This window comes from Drosophila mojavensis, unplaced genomic scaffold, assembly GCF_018153725.1.
Source record: "Drosophila mojavensis isolate 15081-1352.22 unplaced genomic scaffold, ASM1815372v1 contig_136, whole genome shotgun sequence".
Classification (NCBI taxonomy): Eukaryota; Metazoa; Arthropoda; class Insecta; order Diptera; family Drosophilidae; genus Drosophila; species Drosophila mojavensis.
The window spans coordinates 26,167,196-26,184,888 of record NW_025318667.1 but is presented as its reverse complement, the minus strand read 5'-3'; the positions used below and the strand labels follow the sequence as shown (position 1 = coordinate 26,184,888).

The following is a 17,693-nucleotide window of genomic DNA, read 5'->3' as shown; positions in this document are numbered from 1 at the left end:
CGAAATGTTAAATGACATTTTAAAAAAAATCGACACTAGATTTATTTATCAACAATCGTCAACAAAAGCCAGCTGATTGTAATCGATTACTGGTTCATCGCTATTAATAAGCTATCGAATATCTATCTAAAATTGTTTCAAAGCTTTTCTACCAGTTTTATGTTAAAATAAATCAAATGTGATCTTAATAAATAGTTGCATCATAATAATACGCGTATATTATAAAAATTATTGTGTTTGGCATGTTCGGCTTGTGGTAAGTGCTGCCATTTGGTGGCGAGCCGCCTGCTGTTCAACTCGATATTGAACCGGTCACGAGGAGTCAGCTCATTTGTATCGTTCAGTTCATCGTGCACTCACCTAATGGACAAACCCAACACTAGCGCCTGACAGTTGTTGGGCGAGTGGCAACGGCAAAGGCAAAGGCGAAAGAGGCGAAAGCAAAAGTGAATTAAGGAAAGCAGAGGCAATATGCAAAATTAATGTGCGCTACGCACGTTGTTTGCTGTTAACTGTTTAATCGCAATGCAAACTAAAAACAATTGCAATTGCTAGCCCATAACACACACTCGCACACACACATCTAATTCACTTAACAAATCACGGCGTGTGATACCGATTTCTGTTGCAGTTGCAAGTTACTCCGATTTACCAATTTCCGTGTTATTTATTATTTCTGTTTTTTTTTTGTGTGTGTGTGTATGATTTGCGGAAAGTAAAAGTGGCTGCCGCAGCGGCCTGCCTTTGCCTGTATGTGTATTTGTGTTCGTCTCGATTATATTCATGTTCGTTCGGTTGCGTTTGTGTGTGTGTGCGCGCGCGAATGTTTGTGTGTAAAAAGAAGTTGCAAAAATACAAAAGTTACGCAAAAACATAGCAAAATTGTGTAAAATAACAACAACCACAACGACAACAACAAAACCTGCCGTCTGCCAGTGTCTGTGCTTAGGCTGCGTGCGTCCGTGCGTGTGTGGGTGGGTGTGTGAGCGTGCGTCCGTGTGTGTGTGTGTCTCGGCTGTGCTCTGCTTGAAACGCAGCGTACCGGCTGCACAGAAATGAGCGAAAACAACGGCACCAGCGGCACCACCATCACAGCCGCCAATGGACCGCGTGTCGTTACCATCTACAAGACGGAAACTGGCTTCGGCTTCAATGTGCGCGGACAGGTGTCCGAGGGCGGCCAATTGCGTTCAATCAATGGCGAGCTGTATGCTCCGCTGCAGCATGTCAGCGCTGTGCTGGAGAACGGAGCCGCCGAGAAGGCGGGCATCAAGAAAGGCGATCGCATACTCGAGGTGTAAGTATTTACCGCTCTGAATGAGAACAATAAAATAATAGCATAATATAATGAAAAACAAGCCATAGCAACTTCAAGGAAGCTTTATGTTTGACCTGTTTGTTCGCGCCCCGCCCCGCACTGCTGCTCTGACGTGAGTGAGTGAGAGTGAGTGAGCGAGCGACCCACCCACAAAACGTCTCCACTCGAAATGGAAAAGAAACTTAAAACTGCCGCTTGGAAGTCCTGGAATCAATAAACACTGTGCACTGTGTGTGTGTGTGTGTGCGTGAGAGAGAGAGAGAGGGCTGTTATTGTAATTCGCCGTCATCATATCTGGCAACCGTTGTTGCTGCTTCTTCTTTAGCTTCTTTCTATTGTTGTTATGGCGTAATATTTATACCATTGTTTAGCCACACTTACATGCAAACATTCACACTTGCGCGCTTCTACATAAAGACATATGTGTACATATCTATGCACACATACATACATGAGCGCCTACAGAGCCAGCTAATTAAAATGCTGCCCTCGCTCCCTCAGCCGCTCTGCATGCATTGCTGCTCTCTGTCACTCCACTCAGACGCTCATTTATATGCTCTCTCAGTTTTTTTGTTCGTTTCTCTTGTATTGTTTTTTTTTTTTCATTTGCAGTCTGTCCTTTGCTAAGCTTTTTGTTTTGCATCTTTGACATTTTGTGTTATCGTCGCTCAGCCAAATGCTATCAATCAATGCATGCTGCATACAATTGAGTTTTGTGGTGGTCGCCCATGTTGTGATAACCTTTTCAGCCCCATGCCCCACTCAGACTCTCTCTCTCTCTCCCTTGCTCTCTCTGTCTCAGTCTCTGTCTCTGCCTCTGTCTCTTTGACAGCTGCGGAAACCTGCGCACAAATTCAATTAATAAATTTAGCTATTTTGTTGCGCGGCGGATAACAACTTAATTATCGTTGGCATCACACACCCGCAGCTCCCACAGTCAGCCCACAATTCACCCACTGTACATAACTGTGTATGCCACGCCTCGCGCGCCTCTCGCTTCCCGCCCCGTGAGAGCACACGCCACAAATTGGCAAATGTTTATTTTTCATATAGACTTTTTTTTTGTTTTTGTTTTTTTTTTTTTTGACGAATTTTCGCACTTTTTGCTGGCAGCACGTCATTGTTATTGTTGCTGTAGCTGTTGTTGTTGTTGTAGTTGCTGGGTGGCCCATTATTTGATTATGTATGTACTGTAGCAAGAACAACACTTACTGTTATGATTTGGTCGCACGTGTGCAAACAAAGCAACAGTAATCAGAGCTTCACAAACATCCAAATCATTTTTTTTTTTTGCATTTCTGTTTTGCTTTACTTTCGTTGCGCGTTTTATATTACTCTCATTAGTTAAAAGCGCAGCGGTTAGCGGTTCATTTGAATTCTCGTTTGCACTTCTTTTAAACTTTAACTATAAATAATAAATCTGCTTGACTCAAACGCTGTTAATATAAATGATTCACCAATTTTATTGCTATTTTTATCGGTTCACTTTTGGAAATAAATTCGTTTGTGAACCAGTTTAACTACTTTTTCTATTAATACGGAACTTAAATGGCAAACATCTCATAAAAGTGCATATTTAAATTATCTATTTGCGATCATATTCTCCAGGCAAATTTTGAAATTTGGCATGCGTTATGCTTAGGCAGAAATATTAAAGATTTATTTATTTTGTTCGTTTTTACACATTATTGCTCATTTTGTTTACGTATTATTACTATTTATATATGTATATGGGGCTATTTCTGACATACGTTTGTTTACACTTTGATAATAGTTTGCATTGATATGTAAGTCTATATATGTATGTACATATATATACTCATTTTGTATTCGTTTATTTTGTACGATTATAAGTGACCGGACTTTTAAGCTGTACCTTGATAATGCAAAGCCAGCTTATCTGAATATTTGTTGTACATATACTATAATCTATATATATATATATACATACATATGGCTATATAACCGAATAATTAAAATGTTTAGCTACAATTTTATTGCCTTTGTTTTGTTTGCAATGTAATTTGATTCTCTTCCGTTCTCATGAATTTAGTTCATGTCAGATAAACATATAACAACATATACCAAACATATGTATGTACAATATATGTATATTTTCGCAGCAGTTTTTGAGATCATTTATATTGTAAAAGTCACAAATTGGGAACATTGATTTGTATTGATTTTCCTCTGTTTATAGTAGATGAAGTGTGGGTCCTGTGAGCAAGTAATATAATTATAAAAATATATTCGATTAATTAATTAATTCTTGAAAATAATAATAAAATGTTTATATATGTATATAATTGAATTTATATATTACATATCTTATTTATTTTTTTATGGTTAATAAAATGTTTATATATATGAATATATCTATTATATACACATCTTATATATTTTATTTATTTATTTTGAAAATTTGTCATATTTTGCTTGGAATTACATTACAAGATCATTCATATGCATAAAAGGATTTGTTTAGTTCGTGATATTATGTCGTTTGCAGTTGCACTTGCCCAGCCCTATTTTCGTGCAGCCCTGTTTTTTGAGTGTCTCTCATACACGTACTTCTTCTCCATTAACTCTCACTCTCGCTCCATCTCTCTTGCTGTTTCACTCTCTTTTTCGTTAGCGCTGGCTTTGAGGGGCGTTTTTTTGTTGTTTTTGTTTTGGGCTTTTCTGTTGCCGGTTGGCAACCGTTAATGCCGCCTCTTCGCTCCCTCCACATCCGCCTGGTCGTCGTGCTTATCAACATTACAGTTTTATTTCAGGGCGCTGCACAGGGATAAGGTTTGGGGTGTATATATGTATATGTATGTCTGTGTGTGAAATTTCTCTCTCTCTCTGTCTCTCTTATTGTTTATTCATCAGAACAAATGCTTTGCAATAATTTGTTGCTAATTACTCATAGATTGGGCCATAGATGCCCGAGCAGGCGTTGCACGCCCCTTATAACGCCCACCGCTTGCTGCTGCTGCCCCTGCCCCTGCTGCTCCTCCTCCTCCTCCTTTTGCTTTTGCTGCTGCTGCCACTTGGTGGGCACGCTGTTGCAGAGGGTGCCATTGCAGCGCACACAGTAGGGATCGTTAGCGGTGCATTCGGGCACCTCGCCGGCACAGCCACGCACCGTATAGACCAACTGGAGCCGGCTGAGGACGGTGCTCACGCACAGCTCGGCTGGGCTGCTGCAGTTGCTCAGCGCCATGGCGCTCGGCAGCTGCATGGCAGCGCAGTCGTCGCCGTGCTCCAGCGAATTGCACCGATAGCAGCTGCGCACCGACCAGCGGTTGCAGCCGTCGCTGCTGCGGCAGAGCTGGCAAGCCTCGCCGCTACCGGGCAGGAAGTTAGCATCCGCGCAGCCGCGACGCAGCAGCGTATCTGTGGAAACGAATGGGAATAAGAAAAGGAATTGTTGAACAAAAGAAACAAGAAACAATCTGGAAAGAAGCATAACTGTTATATGCTAATGCGTTAAGTTGGCTGCGCGTGACTAATGCGTGTGTGTGTGTGGCTTCAGGGCTGCAAGCAGTTAATAAACAGTTCCTGATGTAGTAAATGCTGCGAACTAGTTCGCAATTTCTCTTTATTTTGGCAAAATAGCAACTATTAATATATAAATCTTATTTCAACTCGAAATTTAAATGTAAATTCAACATTCAAAAATTCATAGAACCCATGAAAGTTATTTATCAAAATAATTATTTTACAGAGTGGTTCATATGTGGAAGCTAAAGAGAATAAATAGACAATTTTACACTTCAATTCATGTGTGGGTCTCGGTTTGGTTAAAAATTGCTGACTGAGCTTAAATTTGGAATTAAAGTAATTACTTAACGGGAGAGTAGTTCAAAGGGAGAGAGAGTGGCTCATAGCTGAAACTGGACAAATGAATTGGTTAATTGGAACTGGCTCATATTAACGCAGCGCCTGACTCACCCAAGCCTGGCTCAAAATTGGAACTAGTTCACATTCACGCAGCGCCAGACTCACCCTAACCTTGCTCGCACGAGTAACAGGCCGTTGTGCCCGGAGCGCACTGTTGGCTCTTCAAAGCATGACCGCTGCGGCAATTGGGATCGCTGGTGGAGTTGCAGGTGGCGCAGGCAATGTCCTGGCATTGGGCGTTGCAATTGTCGCCATAGCATTCCTGCAGCTGGCCGGTGGGGAAGAAGCCCATGGTGGTGGAGCAGCCGCGCTGCAGCACCTCCGTTTGGTTATTATGGTGCGTGAAGCAGCGCTCCCGATGGCCATACATCACCTTGTTGACGCACTGCGTCACAGTGGCATTGGACAGTGCACACTGGCCCGGCTGCTCGGGCAGCTGCTCGCGCTGGCAGTCCGGATTGCTCGCCACGCGATTCGACGTGCACTGCAGGCAGTGGCTCTCGCTGACCGTTAGCTCCGCATTGCAGCCGTTGTAGTTGCACTTGAGGCAGACGTGGGGGCAGTCCGGGGGCAGATTGGTGTGCTCGCAGCCGCGCTGCGTGTTGCTCAGGTGCAAGATGTTGGTGTAGCAACGATCCTTCTCGTTGTAGACCGGGCAGGGCAGCAGCAGCTCGGGCCGCGTGCTCACATCGATGCAGGTGGCCCCGCTGCACTGGTAGCAGCGCAGCCGATCCACCGGAAAGACGTGCCGGTTGCAGAGGCTCGTAGTGCAGCGATCGCAGGGCTCGGCGCAGTAGCCATTCGGATAAAGCCGACGCAGGCAGCCGCGACGCGTCAGGCCCGCCGTAATGGAGGTCACACACTCATCGTTCGGCTGGCTGCACTCCTCCACCTCCAGCTGCTGGCCCGGCCGTGTTGCGCACTCAGCATCCTCGGCCGAGTCGCAGACGTAGCATTCCAGGCCAACGGCAGCCAGGAGCAACTGCATCACAGTCAGAATCCATAACAAGCGCCTTGAGCTTCGCATCTTCTCGCCGCTGTTGCCACTTTTCGACTGTCCAACAAAGAAATCCTAAACGATTTCGGCTTAGCCACAATTCCAGATTAGATTAGCTCGATGTCTATCATCAAGTGGTTTGTCCAAAATGCTCTTAGTCTTTTCATTGTTCCATTGTTTGATTTAATATATATTCTATATAAATAAATATATATATATTTTATCTCTCCGATCGTACTGATATTGTCTTTTGTCCATAATAAAGCATTGCGATGTGTTTCCTAGACTCTAGTATCCCCTACATAGACTTCATTGCTCGAATTGAATTAGTTTTCTCTATTTAGACATTGACGTAAACCCCTATTTCTATATAACACAGTTTCTACTTTATCGTCGTCCAAATCTGGTTTAAATATTCTCTCTGTAAGCATATGAATTAAATAAGTACCTATATAATATATTGTAGTATTTGATTCGAATCAATATTCCAGGAAATATCATAGAATATATTTCCTTTCTATAATTTCAATTGCTGTTGGCATCAACGGCAACTGTCAAATGTGAGTCTACTATGCCATATATCCAAAATATATGCTCTATATAGATATAATCATAAATATATATTTGTCTATAGCTGCTTTGCTTTGCCATTTCGCAAATATTCGCTATAATATAATTAGTTTGCTCAAATAGTTAGTCAAACACAAGCCGCAAAGAGCAAAGAGTAATCGCCTAATGGAAGTCGGGTGTTATAAGCTCTAGATATTAGATCTCAATAATTTAGTATAGCAACCAGTCTGGCATAAGATTCATTGGATCTAGATCAAACTCATGAAACTGTTTCAGGAAAAGGGAATATTTATTACTGAGTTGCATTTGCCATGAATCGAAAGTGTGTGTGTGTATACGAATGGGTGTGTGTGTGTGTGTGCCTGTGTCTATGTGCTTGTTACACTTAAGATATTTTGCTAAGCTTTTTGGGCTTTTGCTTCTGTTGCACTTGCAATTTGGAATGGCGCACGGTCGGGGCATGGCAATCAATGGGGATTATGAACTATTTTCATTTCTTGTTGCTCGACGTGTGGCTCGTTGAAACATTTACGACACAATGCCATTCATCCACCCATTCGACCCACTCACCAACAACAACCAAATAAAGAACGTTAAACATGAAAATAATAATAACAAGTAAGGAGGCTCCAGTCGAGACTGCTCGACTGGGAGATACCCTGAACCCTCCAAGCTGATATTCTACTCATTCAGCACTTCTTTTATGCACACATGCATACACACGCACGTATATCACACGCTCTGCTGACTGCGCAGTTAGCAGCGACTGTGCTTGGGCTGCGCTGCAATGTGGACAATATTATGAGAATTTATTTGTTGAATAATTTCTTTTGTAGACATACAATCTTAATAAAACTTTCAAAGCGTAATCATATGGTTAGTATGTGTGTACATTCCAAAGCACAAGTCTCTAGTACTTGAAATACGTAAATTACAGAATCTTTGTATCCATTAACTTTATATACAACACAAATTTGAAGTCTACAGGTCTAAACATGTTCAAATTAGGCTGAAAAAACAAAGCCGATTTTTTGATTATTCTCGATAAAAAAGTTATCGGATGAGTTATCGAAAAAATATGACAAACTTGTACTGCCTATGGTATACACGAGTATGCATGCCAAATTTCAGCTCTCTAGCTCTTATATCTTCTGAGATTCTTTTGCTCATACGGACGGACGGACGGACAGACAGACGGACAGGGCTATATCGACTCAGCTCGTCGCGCTGATCAAGAATATATATACTTTGTGGGGTCTGCCACGCCTCCTTCTGCCTGTTACATACTTTTCACAAAACCATTATACCCTGATTTCCCATTTTCAATGGGTTCAGGGTATAAAAACATACATAAATTCAATAAGCTTAGGGTTGAACTTTAGTTAGCTGTTTTCCGTGCTACAGGCGAAGGTATATTTCTGCCCAATCGCTTGCAGGAGCATTGGGTATATTGAATAAGTCCAATATCAGCAGCAGAACGTGAAATGGATCGAAAAAAATCGATAAGGAAATAAGTTATAGCGATTTATTTAATTTAGAGATCACAAAAGCTAGAGATACTATATATTAAAGTTCTGGTATTGTCATTTATGGTCTATGCAGACTTGACCAGAATTTTTTTTGATTTTCGATATAAATTCACTTGATTTCAAGTAATATAATATTAAGCTCTTTATTGTTGTTGCATAGAAAAAAAAGTTAGGTTAGGGTATGTTCTTAGTCGGTCACTCTCACTTAGATCTTTCGAATCGCATTATAACGCATCCTCTAAACCATAAATAGTACACCGTTTATATACTTTCTTGTATGTTCAGGGTTTCTGACTGCTTAAGACAGCTTAGTTTATTTAGCTCTTTCTATTTTGCGCACATGCGGTCTATCTCTCTTCCTTAGTGACTCTCAAGTAATTTACAAACAATTGCTAGAGCTTAATGAACTTAAGAGCTTAATGCATTTAAAGGTATTAATTTTGGCGTGAATAACTTGATTTTTCCAAGCAAAAATGGAATGTATACTCGCCTTGCAAATCCAAGGCCAAAAAGATATGGCGGATATATCTACGTTGCAAATCGAGTAAAATTGTATACTCTACAGTTTAAGAGTTAGAAAATCCAAATTTGGAACGTTACGATCATATATGGATAATTGAAATTATATAATATTAAAAATAATAAATTATTAATAATAATAATTAATTATTAATTATTATTAATAATAATAATATTAATAATAATAATAATAATAATAATAATAATAATATTAATAATAATAAATCACTGTATCTATATGATTCTATTCAAATATTTTGTATATATTCTTCTCTTTCGACTATTTAAAACACATGAGTAAGGGTATTCACACGTCGACTAAGTGGCTTTTTTGGTTTTTTGTTTGAATTTATTTAATGCTACCACAAATTTTGTGTTTTTGTGGTTATGTGTTACATGTTCTGTTGTTATTCCCATGCTCAAATTGTTGTTGTTGTTGTTGTTTGCTCGGGTGGCATATGCCCCAAGAATAATCAATAGATTTGCGTCACTGGATTGGTTTTGGCAGAGGTAGGTGAAAGTGCTTGGAGGTTGGGCCCGTCAGCCCTTGGACTAAGCTGATGAGTTTTGCGGTTTCCGGGGCTTGGACTCACATTTGGATTTAGATTTAGGTAAATGCTTCGAAAAAGGCAGCCAAAATAGCAATATTTCCGGAAAGAAAGAAAAAACATGTTCAGAGAGAAAGAGGCATAAAGAGTGAGAGAGAGGGAGAGTGAGTGAGATATGGATATTTAATTTGTAGACAGGTGAAAACGCTATAACAAACAATTCAGAGATTCAGATGATTAGCTAAAAAACGAAAAGCTTATACCCTATATTCTTATATATGTAAAAGACAAGGGTTTAGAATTTCCATTAAATAGTATTTGACTAGATATGATACATGGGTATAGCATATCTAAGTTAGATCTGGTCTATATACATATGTATATATAATATACAGTCGAATCCGATTATAACGACTCCATTTATAATGTTCAGCCCGTTATTGTGACGAAAATTTTTGACCCCAGACAAACTTATATGAGGAAACGTATATGGCTATAGCGACTTCTGGTTATAACGACGGTCCTTTGAGCATCGTTATGACCGGATTCTACTGTACAATGTATTTCAAGATTGCCTTTTCAACTTAATTTAAAAGATATTTATCTGATTTACATACTATACCATATTATAGAAATAGTTTTTATGTAACACAATTTCAAATTATAAATTTGTATTCATATTATTATATATGAATATTCTTTAAAAACTTCAATATTATTTATTTTCACATAAAAATGTCATGTTTCGTCTTGCAATTTAAGGAACTTAGACTCAACCTATATATACAAAAACCCTTTATATATATACAAAGTATATGTACATATCTCATCCACTATAAATGTTGTTTACCAACGCCAATTGAGCGTTAGATTTGCTCGGGACATTGTTCAAGTACATCAATTTGATTGACGTTAATTTTATGCTCTGTTTATTTAATTTGCTTATGTTGCTGTGTTGGCTCAATTGATTAACTAGTAAATCGTAATCTTGGATAATAGACAATTTAATATAGTAAATGTTTGCTCAATCCTTAACTCTAGGTATTTCTGAAAAACAAAATTTTGTTTGCCAACCGAATAATTGTGTTTATTCTTTGTTTCATTAATTTCTCTTATACTCTTATTTGCAAAACAAATGAATGTTGTGCAAATAAAGAGAGATGTATATATTCCATCATCTAAACTAAATCGGGTAGATATGCATAAAATTGGTTATTGAAGATGTTACGAGAAAAGTATTTTGAGTGCGTACAAAACTTCAACAGGAATGAATATTGTATAAATATACTTTTACTTTTACGTACTCTCTACATTTCTTTAATTCTTTCTCTCCCCCCCTCGCACACTTTCAACTTTGATTTTTAATTACATAAACGCTCAAATAACTTTCAACAGTTCAAAAATTGTTTCTTTTTGTCAAGGGATAGTTGAAGGAAAGTGCTAGAAGGATATCAAACACAGCTTCTCGTGCAAATTGTGAGCGAAATACGACCAAAAGAGGAGAAAAGTGAAAAAGTATTGGAAGTACAACAGAATTTCAAGTACAATAAAGAAGCTATAAAACAATTTATACCATACAAAGAGCAACTGATTGCCTGTGAGATACCCTTTGTGAGCTTTTTATTTATACCAAAATGATTAATATTATGATTATTATGGATAACGATAAAACGTTTTGTATGAGAAACATATATAATTACAGTACAAACTGAGATAAAGATGGAGATAGAGATAGGGATGGATATATGGATAGAGATAAAGATAGAAATAGGGATGGAATTATAGATAGGGATAGAAATAATAAATATATAATTTTGATTTGCCTCTTATCCTCATAGGTATCTCGCTCAAGGCATTGAAGCGATTTACAGGGTATACAATATAATTCATCTTCCTTTATTATTAGGCTAACCCGAATCCATTTTCAAATCTCTTAAAATTTTAGCTGCAAAAAGATTGAACCAAGGCTCAACCCTGTTCTTTTCTTAATGAAAATTCTGATTGCAAAGAGAGCTCTTATATTTGCATGCATGTTTAGCATTGCAGCGCCATCTACAGTTTGCAAAAGTTGCGTAATTGAACATGTTCACGTGGCTCTGTCAAATAAATGTATTCTAGTTGTTAGCTGCCGAAACTGGTTTCGTTTAGTGTCACGTCTCTCCGCCAATCTCAATCTCTGCTGATCTCCTGCAGACTTTGATCTTCCACTTGAGCTAGGCTAACTTAGTTCATAAAGAAGGCTATAGTTGCCTATGGCTATTGGCTTTATTATTTATTTATTGGCTTACGTGACATAACTAGCCATTAACCAACTAACTAGCTGTCAAATATAACAGCCACTTTTATAAAGGCATGTGGCATTGCCAAAGATAAAGTGGCTTAAAATTTAACAGCCATTAAATTGTAAATTGAAATTCTATATTAAGTTTATTATCATAAATGCTATAACTAATTTCCTAACTCAAAACTTTCCTAGAAGTAATTAGATTAACGTAAGCTTCAATATCATTTTGAGATTCATTTCGAAAAAGAAACTGAGTATAGCAGCAAAAGTTTTTATCGACTTAAGCTGAGCTCCGTCATGGATTAAAACTGAATTGCAGAGTATCTGACCAGTCGAGCAGAGAGAAGAACTCTTTAGAGCCAGAGCTAAGTTTAACTGCTTGCTGACTTGAAATTAAATTACAGGGTATTGAGCACACATTGAGCATTATGTCACTAGAAACAGTTCTTGGCAATTGCTGAAAAGAGTGGAGTTTCGCTTGGACTGCTTATCAACTTAACATCGACTCTCAACAAGAGCTCTGATCAAATTTAATGAGTATCTAAGTGGTCGTGTCTTCAAGAGATCTTACCCAGTTGCTCGAGACTTGCTTTAAGACTGCACTTGATTGTTTTGAGAATTACAGAGTATCTAGTAAGTTTGGCATACTGCATGTATATAAGTATCTGTGTGTGTCTATGATAGGTATGCTTCAATGTGAGTCATGTCATATTGCTGTTATTTTTGTTGTTATTAACATTGTTGTCCCTGTGCGTCAGCAGCGGCACGAAAAGCAATGCTATCTGCGATTTATTTATTTGCGCTGCAGTGGCAAAAGTCAAACCGGAAAGACGCACACACACACACACACACAGAATGCACACACAACCACAACAATGTCTAAGAAGTGTCGCCTGGTCGTGTCCAAAGGTGGCCAAAAGGAAGCCAACAACAAGCGACAGCGCAGCGAATGAAATTGCCAATCGAATTGGCTAAAAGCAAAAACTTGATCGAATCCAAAAGCAAGCTGCAGCCTAAGCCATACAAAATGTGTGTATAAATGTACATATGTATGTATATCATATATATAAATCTTTATATATATTATACAATTTAATCTAATGTAATGCCATTGCATGCAAGTGTTAATAAATTGAATTACTCTATTGCAATGCATTTGCCCATTTAGTTTGCTGCACACCCATTGAATATGCAAATGCGGGGTATGTGGGTTATCTGCAAATGTACATACATATATACTGCATATTAATGCAACAGGGTGTCTTGCAGTCGTTCACACTCACTCGAGTGCACGTGCAACTGTAACTTGTTTGATTTCTCTACTTTTGCTTCGTTAGCAATGACAAATTGGCCGGCGCTTGTTTCGTGGGCACTTGTGACGTCACAGGTTCAGCCTTTGGCGTTGCCAGACTGCAGCAGAAATGGACAAAGAGTTCGCTCCATAGTTCGCAGGGTGAATCATTGCCAAATGAATCAGTTTTTTAATCAATTTTGAGTATTTCAAATGTTTCTAACTGAAATATTTTTGCTTTTGATTGTTAATTGCTTAAACCATTCATGTTGCATGCGTTTGGCTTGTGTTAATTGAATTAACTCATTCGTAAATATGTATATCGTCATTCCATTTGGCGTTTGGCAGCGAATGTAATTAAGCACTTGTAAGACCCATTGGACAGTCGTTGGATGCAATGTAAAGTCAATTGGAATAATAAACAAATATTTAATAGAGCTGCCCAAGCATACAAATGGGAATTATTATTAGCTACAGACATATATGTAAATTGAGTTTATTTCGTGAAAATTGAATTAATGACGCTGCTCTCTGCGATTCTCTGTTGCCCCGGTAAATGTTCTCTATTATCACTCTTTATTATTTCGCTCTTTCCTTCAGTGTTTGTGTTTTGTCTTTCTCTCCCTCTTCCTATTTCTCTACCGTTCACTATCTTAGTGCTGCTCTATTGGATTCTTTACCTCTATATATATATATCTTTTCCTCCTGCTCTCAAAGTGCCCATTCCTCGTCTCTTTCAATATCTACCTTTCTTTCTCTGTTTCGCTTTCCTCTTCTTGTTCAGCCTCCTTCTTATTCTATTTTACTTTCTATTAGTTCCTATTTCATACTTTTGCCCATTCACACTCATTATCGAAGAGTCTATCTCTGTCTCCCTCTCTTTCTTTTTAACTTTCGCTCTTTCTCTCTGTGTCTGTTTACATGCTGTATCTCTTTCTATTTCGTTATCTATGTATATTTATTCTATATTTCTTTCGTTTCTTTTTTGTGGCTTCTCTTTCTCTCTCACTCTTTCTTTCTCTCTCACAATATATATATTTTGGTATATATCGCTCTGATTTAATTTATTTAAATTTTGTTCTTTCTCTTTCTGAAATCCTCCTCTGTGCCTAGTTCTCTTTCACATTCGGATTCTGTTTCTATTGTTTTCGCCTTTCGTAATCTCTTTAACCCTGAAATATTGCCTTCTATGCACTTTTACATCAAGAATTCAATTCATATATACATATGCATATATATGTTTTCGAATTGATTAATTCGCTAGGATTTATCCATGCAGAGCCCACATGCCATTGTTTTCGATTGAGAGCCGTAGAGCCGTAGCGCCGTAGAGTGGGGCTCCATTGAATGTGCTCGAGTTTATCGTAAACAAACTCAACTTGACCCGAATGGCAAGTCTGTTGACAGCGGCGTCTTATCAGTGCGCCAAGTGCCACAAGGTGCTCCAAGCGAGCGAATCAGATCTTCCATCAGTCCACCTCAGAGCAGTGGCTCAGTCTTTGTTTTTGCTTTTAATTAATCAGACTCTGTCGAGCAGCAGCCGCCTGAAAACCGAGAGCACTTGACTAGCGGACAAGCAGCCAGGAATCCTTTAGAATGTTGCCCTTTCATTGCATTCACTATGCGCAGCTCAGCGCGATGGAGCAGCGCTGCAGGCGGTATTGGAGCCACTGAATATTCAAAAGTTATTCACAAACTCTCTATCTCTCTCTGTATGTTGCAGCAATGGCGTCAGCGTGGAGGGCGCCACACACAAACAGGTGGTGGATCTCATCAAATCGGGCGGCGATTGCCTGACCCTAACGGTCATATCGGTCACGCAGCAGGAGGCTGACCGACTGGAGCCGCAGGAGGATCAAACTGGCTATTCCTACATAGACTACTCGGACAAGCGCTCCTTGCCCATCAGGTGAGTAATTGCTGCGGTCTGCTGTCCAGAGTGATCCCGACGCCAGTCTAATCATCTGTCTATCTCTGTCCAGCATACCCGACTACAGCATTGTGAATCGGAATGGGGAACGCTACATTGTCTTCAATATCCACATGGCCGGCAGGCAGCTGTGCTCGCGTCGCTATCGCGAGTTTGCCAACCTGCACTCGGCTCTGCGCAAGGAGTTCAGCGGCTTCAACTTTCCGAAGCTGCCGGGCAAATGGCTCTTCCAGCTGAGCGAACAGCAGCTGGACACGCGTCGACGGGGCCTCGAGCAGTATTTGGAGAAGGTGTGCGCGGTGCGCGTGATAGCCGAGAGCGATGCAGTGCAGGATTTCCTGACCGACACGGAGGATGATATATCTGCATCCCCGGTGGACATCAAAGTGATGCTGCCCGACCATGAGGTGACCAGCGTATCGGTTAAGAAGTCATCCAATGCCCAGGTGGTGTGGGAGATATTGGTGCAGCGCGCCAACCTTACAGCCTATACGCAACAATATTTCTATCTGTTCGAGATAGTTGAATACAATTTCGAGCGAAAGCTGCAGCCCCACGAGATTCCGCATCAGCTCTATGTGCAGAACTACAGCACCGCCTCATCCACATGCCTCTGCGTGCGTCGCTGGCTCTTTTCCGTGAGCAAGGAGCTGACCCTGCCCGATGGCGAGCAGGCGGCGCGCTTCATCTTCTACCAGGCCGTCGATGAGGTGAATCGGGGCAATATACGTGCCGAGGGGCGTCTCTACGAGCTGAAAGCATTGCAGGATGCCAAAAAGGCCAACGACTATCTCGCCTTGGCCCGCACACTGCCCGGCTATGGTGATGTTGTCTTTCCTCACTGCTCCTGTGATAGTCGCAAGGAGGGCCATGTCGTGCCCGCCGTGGGTGAGTCCCAAAGTCCACGAATGGACTTATAGGCATTTTGGGTGAATTCTAGAAGAGTTTAGCTAATTTATAGTTTAGCTATATAATCAATAATAAATAATTTGCTCGTAGATAAATATTAGAAGAGCTTTCTTCACAGTTCAAATAAGATAGTTGAGCTAACATATTATAAGATCATGTAGTCCCAGATCAATGGTCCATACTATTCGTATATTCATGTCATAAGAAAAGATCTCTAGCAATCAAAACTGGTTCGCATGCAATTCAGGTAGATCTGCATTCGTGAGAAGTTTTTAGATTCAAATTTCAGTTCGCAAGTGACTCAACGATTCACAATTTATACTATACTTATGCGATGCTTTCCATAGTATAGCCAAGCTTCGTCTTTAAGTGGTTCAAGGAAATGCAGTTGAAAGAGAATAAAAAGAATGATAAACTTATTTAATAAAAATTTCAATCGAAATCAAAGACGGTTTATTTCAATGAGAAGTGAGTTAATGATTCCAAATTGAAATAACTGAACTAGTTAAATTTTAAAGCTCAAATTGATTCCATTTAAATAACAGCTAGTAATAGTATATATTTGAAACATTCCACTAATTTTGTAATGTATTTGCAGGAATGAAAAGTTTTCGCCTGCACGCATGCCGCGAGGATGGCTCTTTGGAGGCGCAAATGGTGGAGCTAACATGGGATAGCATCACTAGCTCCGAGAGCGACGAGGAATCCATGTCGTTTTGCTTTCAGTACAATCGTCCAGATAAGCCACCACGTTGGGTCAAAGTCTATACGCCATATGTAAATATATATAAATATAAGACTGTTGTACGCTCAATCTGTGCTAACTGTTATACGTTTTTGTAGCACGCATTTCTCGCGGACTGCTTTGATCGGATTATGGAGGAGCGCAAATGGGAGGACAGCGGCGATTAAAAGGATTTCTTGCGGGCTCATCAGGCGCATTGATCAGATCTATATAGATATATATATATATATAAATATACATATATATTGCAACCTAACCATCCCAGCAACATCACAGCGAGCGGCTCAATGCAATCTTAGTCACACTCACACGCATACACATACACACGCACATACACCTTCGCAGTCTATTGTATTTCAATCACAATTTTGTATATTATGTATGGCAGATTATTCGATTTGTGTGTTGTGTATATGGCTGTGTGCCTGTTTCCGTTTCCGTTTCTCTTTCCGTTCCCCTTCCCATTCTGTATCCACAATTATTTCGTTAGCTTAAGCAAAAAAAAGTGAAATTAAGAATAGAGAAGGCCAATTAACTTAGTCCAAAATGATATATACATGAGATGCCCATAGCCACAGACACAGACAGTCACAGTAATCGATACAGAGAGAAATAGAACCATATTATGTTTTAAGTGCTATATATCTTATGTATATTGTATAAAATATATATTAGCTATATATGATGATATTTGTAAATTATGCAATGGGTTTACTACCACCATCAACAACAACAACAACAACAACAAGAACAAAAACACAAAAATAAAAACGAAAAACGAAAACAAATGTTAACAGCGGCAACAAAATGTTTCAAGTTTATTAACAGCACTTTAGCACATAGAGTTAGAGATAGAAATAGAAAGAGAAAGCAGAAGAATGTTAAACATTACATACAAACAAACAAATTTATATAGAAACATACACACACACACACATAACCACACACAGCAAAGCACCAATTAAACAAATGTTAAGCAAATCAAATTTAAAGATTCTCATTGAAAACTTTATTCAAATATATAAGAAAAAATTCTACAAAAGTTATTATAAATATTATATAAAAGCAAAACATACACATGTATACACACTCAGAACACACACACATACATACACATATATATATATATATATTATGTATATATATATATACATAATTTTTTTTT

At 39.2% G+C, this 17,693-nt stretch overlaps 2 protein-coding genes across 4 annotated transcripts; one reads left to right on the top strand and one right to left on the bottom strand.

The window, feature by feature from the left end:
• The first annotated feature begins 366 nt into the window (after positions 1–366).
• Positions 367–17,039, top strand: LOC6584751 (sorting nexin-27). 2 transcript variants are annotated; one of them, XM_002010357.4, is made up of 5 exons: positions 367–1,297; positions 14,668–14,853; positions 14,927–15,762; positions 16,382–16,560; positions 16,627–17,039. In XM_002010357.4, exons 1-5 carry the CDS (start codon positions 1,056–1,058, stop codon positions 16,693–16,695), a joined length of 1,512 nt encoding a protein of 503 aa, XP_002010393.1. In that variant the 5' UTR covers positions 367–1,055; the 3' UTR covers positions 16,696–17,039. The 2 variants fall into 2 exon arrangements, with proteins under 2 accessions (XP_002010393.1, XP_043862940.1); XM_044007005.1 differs by lacking the exon at positions 367–1,297 and adding an exon at positions 14,526–14,602.
• Positions 3,703–6,357, bottom strand: LOC6584752. Of its 2 annotated transcripts, none has more exons than XM_032732505.2 (2): positions 5,318–6,357; positions 3,703–4,699 (listed from the first exon to the last, which is right to left on the bottom strand). In XM_032732505.2, exons 1-2 carry the CDS (start codon positions 6,231–6,233, stop codon positions 4,227–4,229), a joined length of 1,389 nt encoding a protein of 462 aa, XP_032588396.1. In that variant the 5' UTR covers positions 6,234–6,357; the 3' UTR covers positions 3,703–4,226. The 2 variants fall into 2 exon arrangements, 1 of the variants encoding a protein (XP_032588396.1); XR_004364514.2 differs by lacking the exon at positions 3,703–4,699 and adding an exon at positions 4,866–5,199 and having other exon boundaries at positions 5,258–6,298.
• Positions 17,040–17,693: the final 654 nt, after the last annotated feature.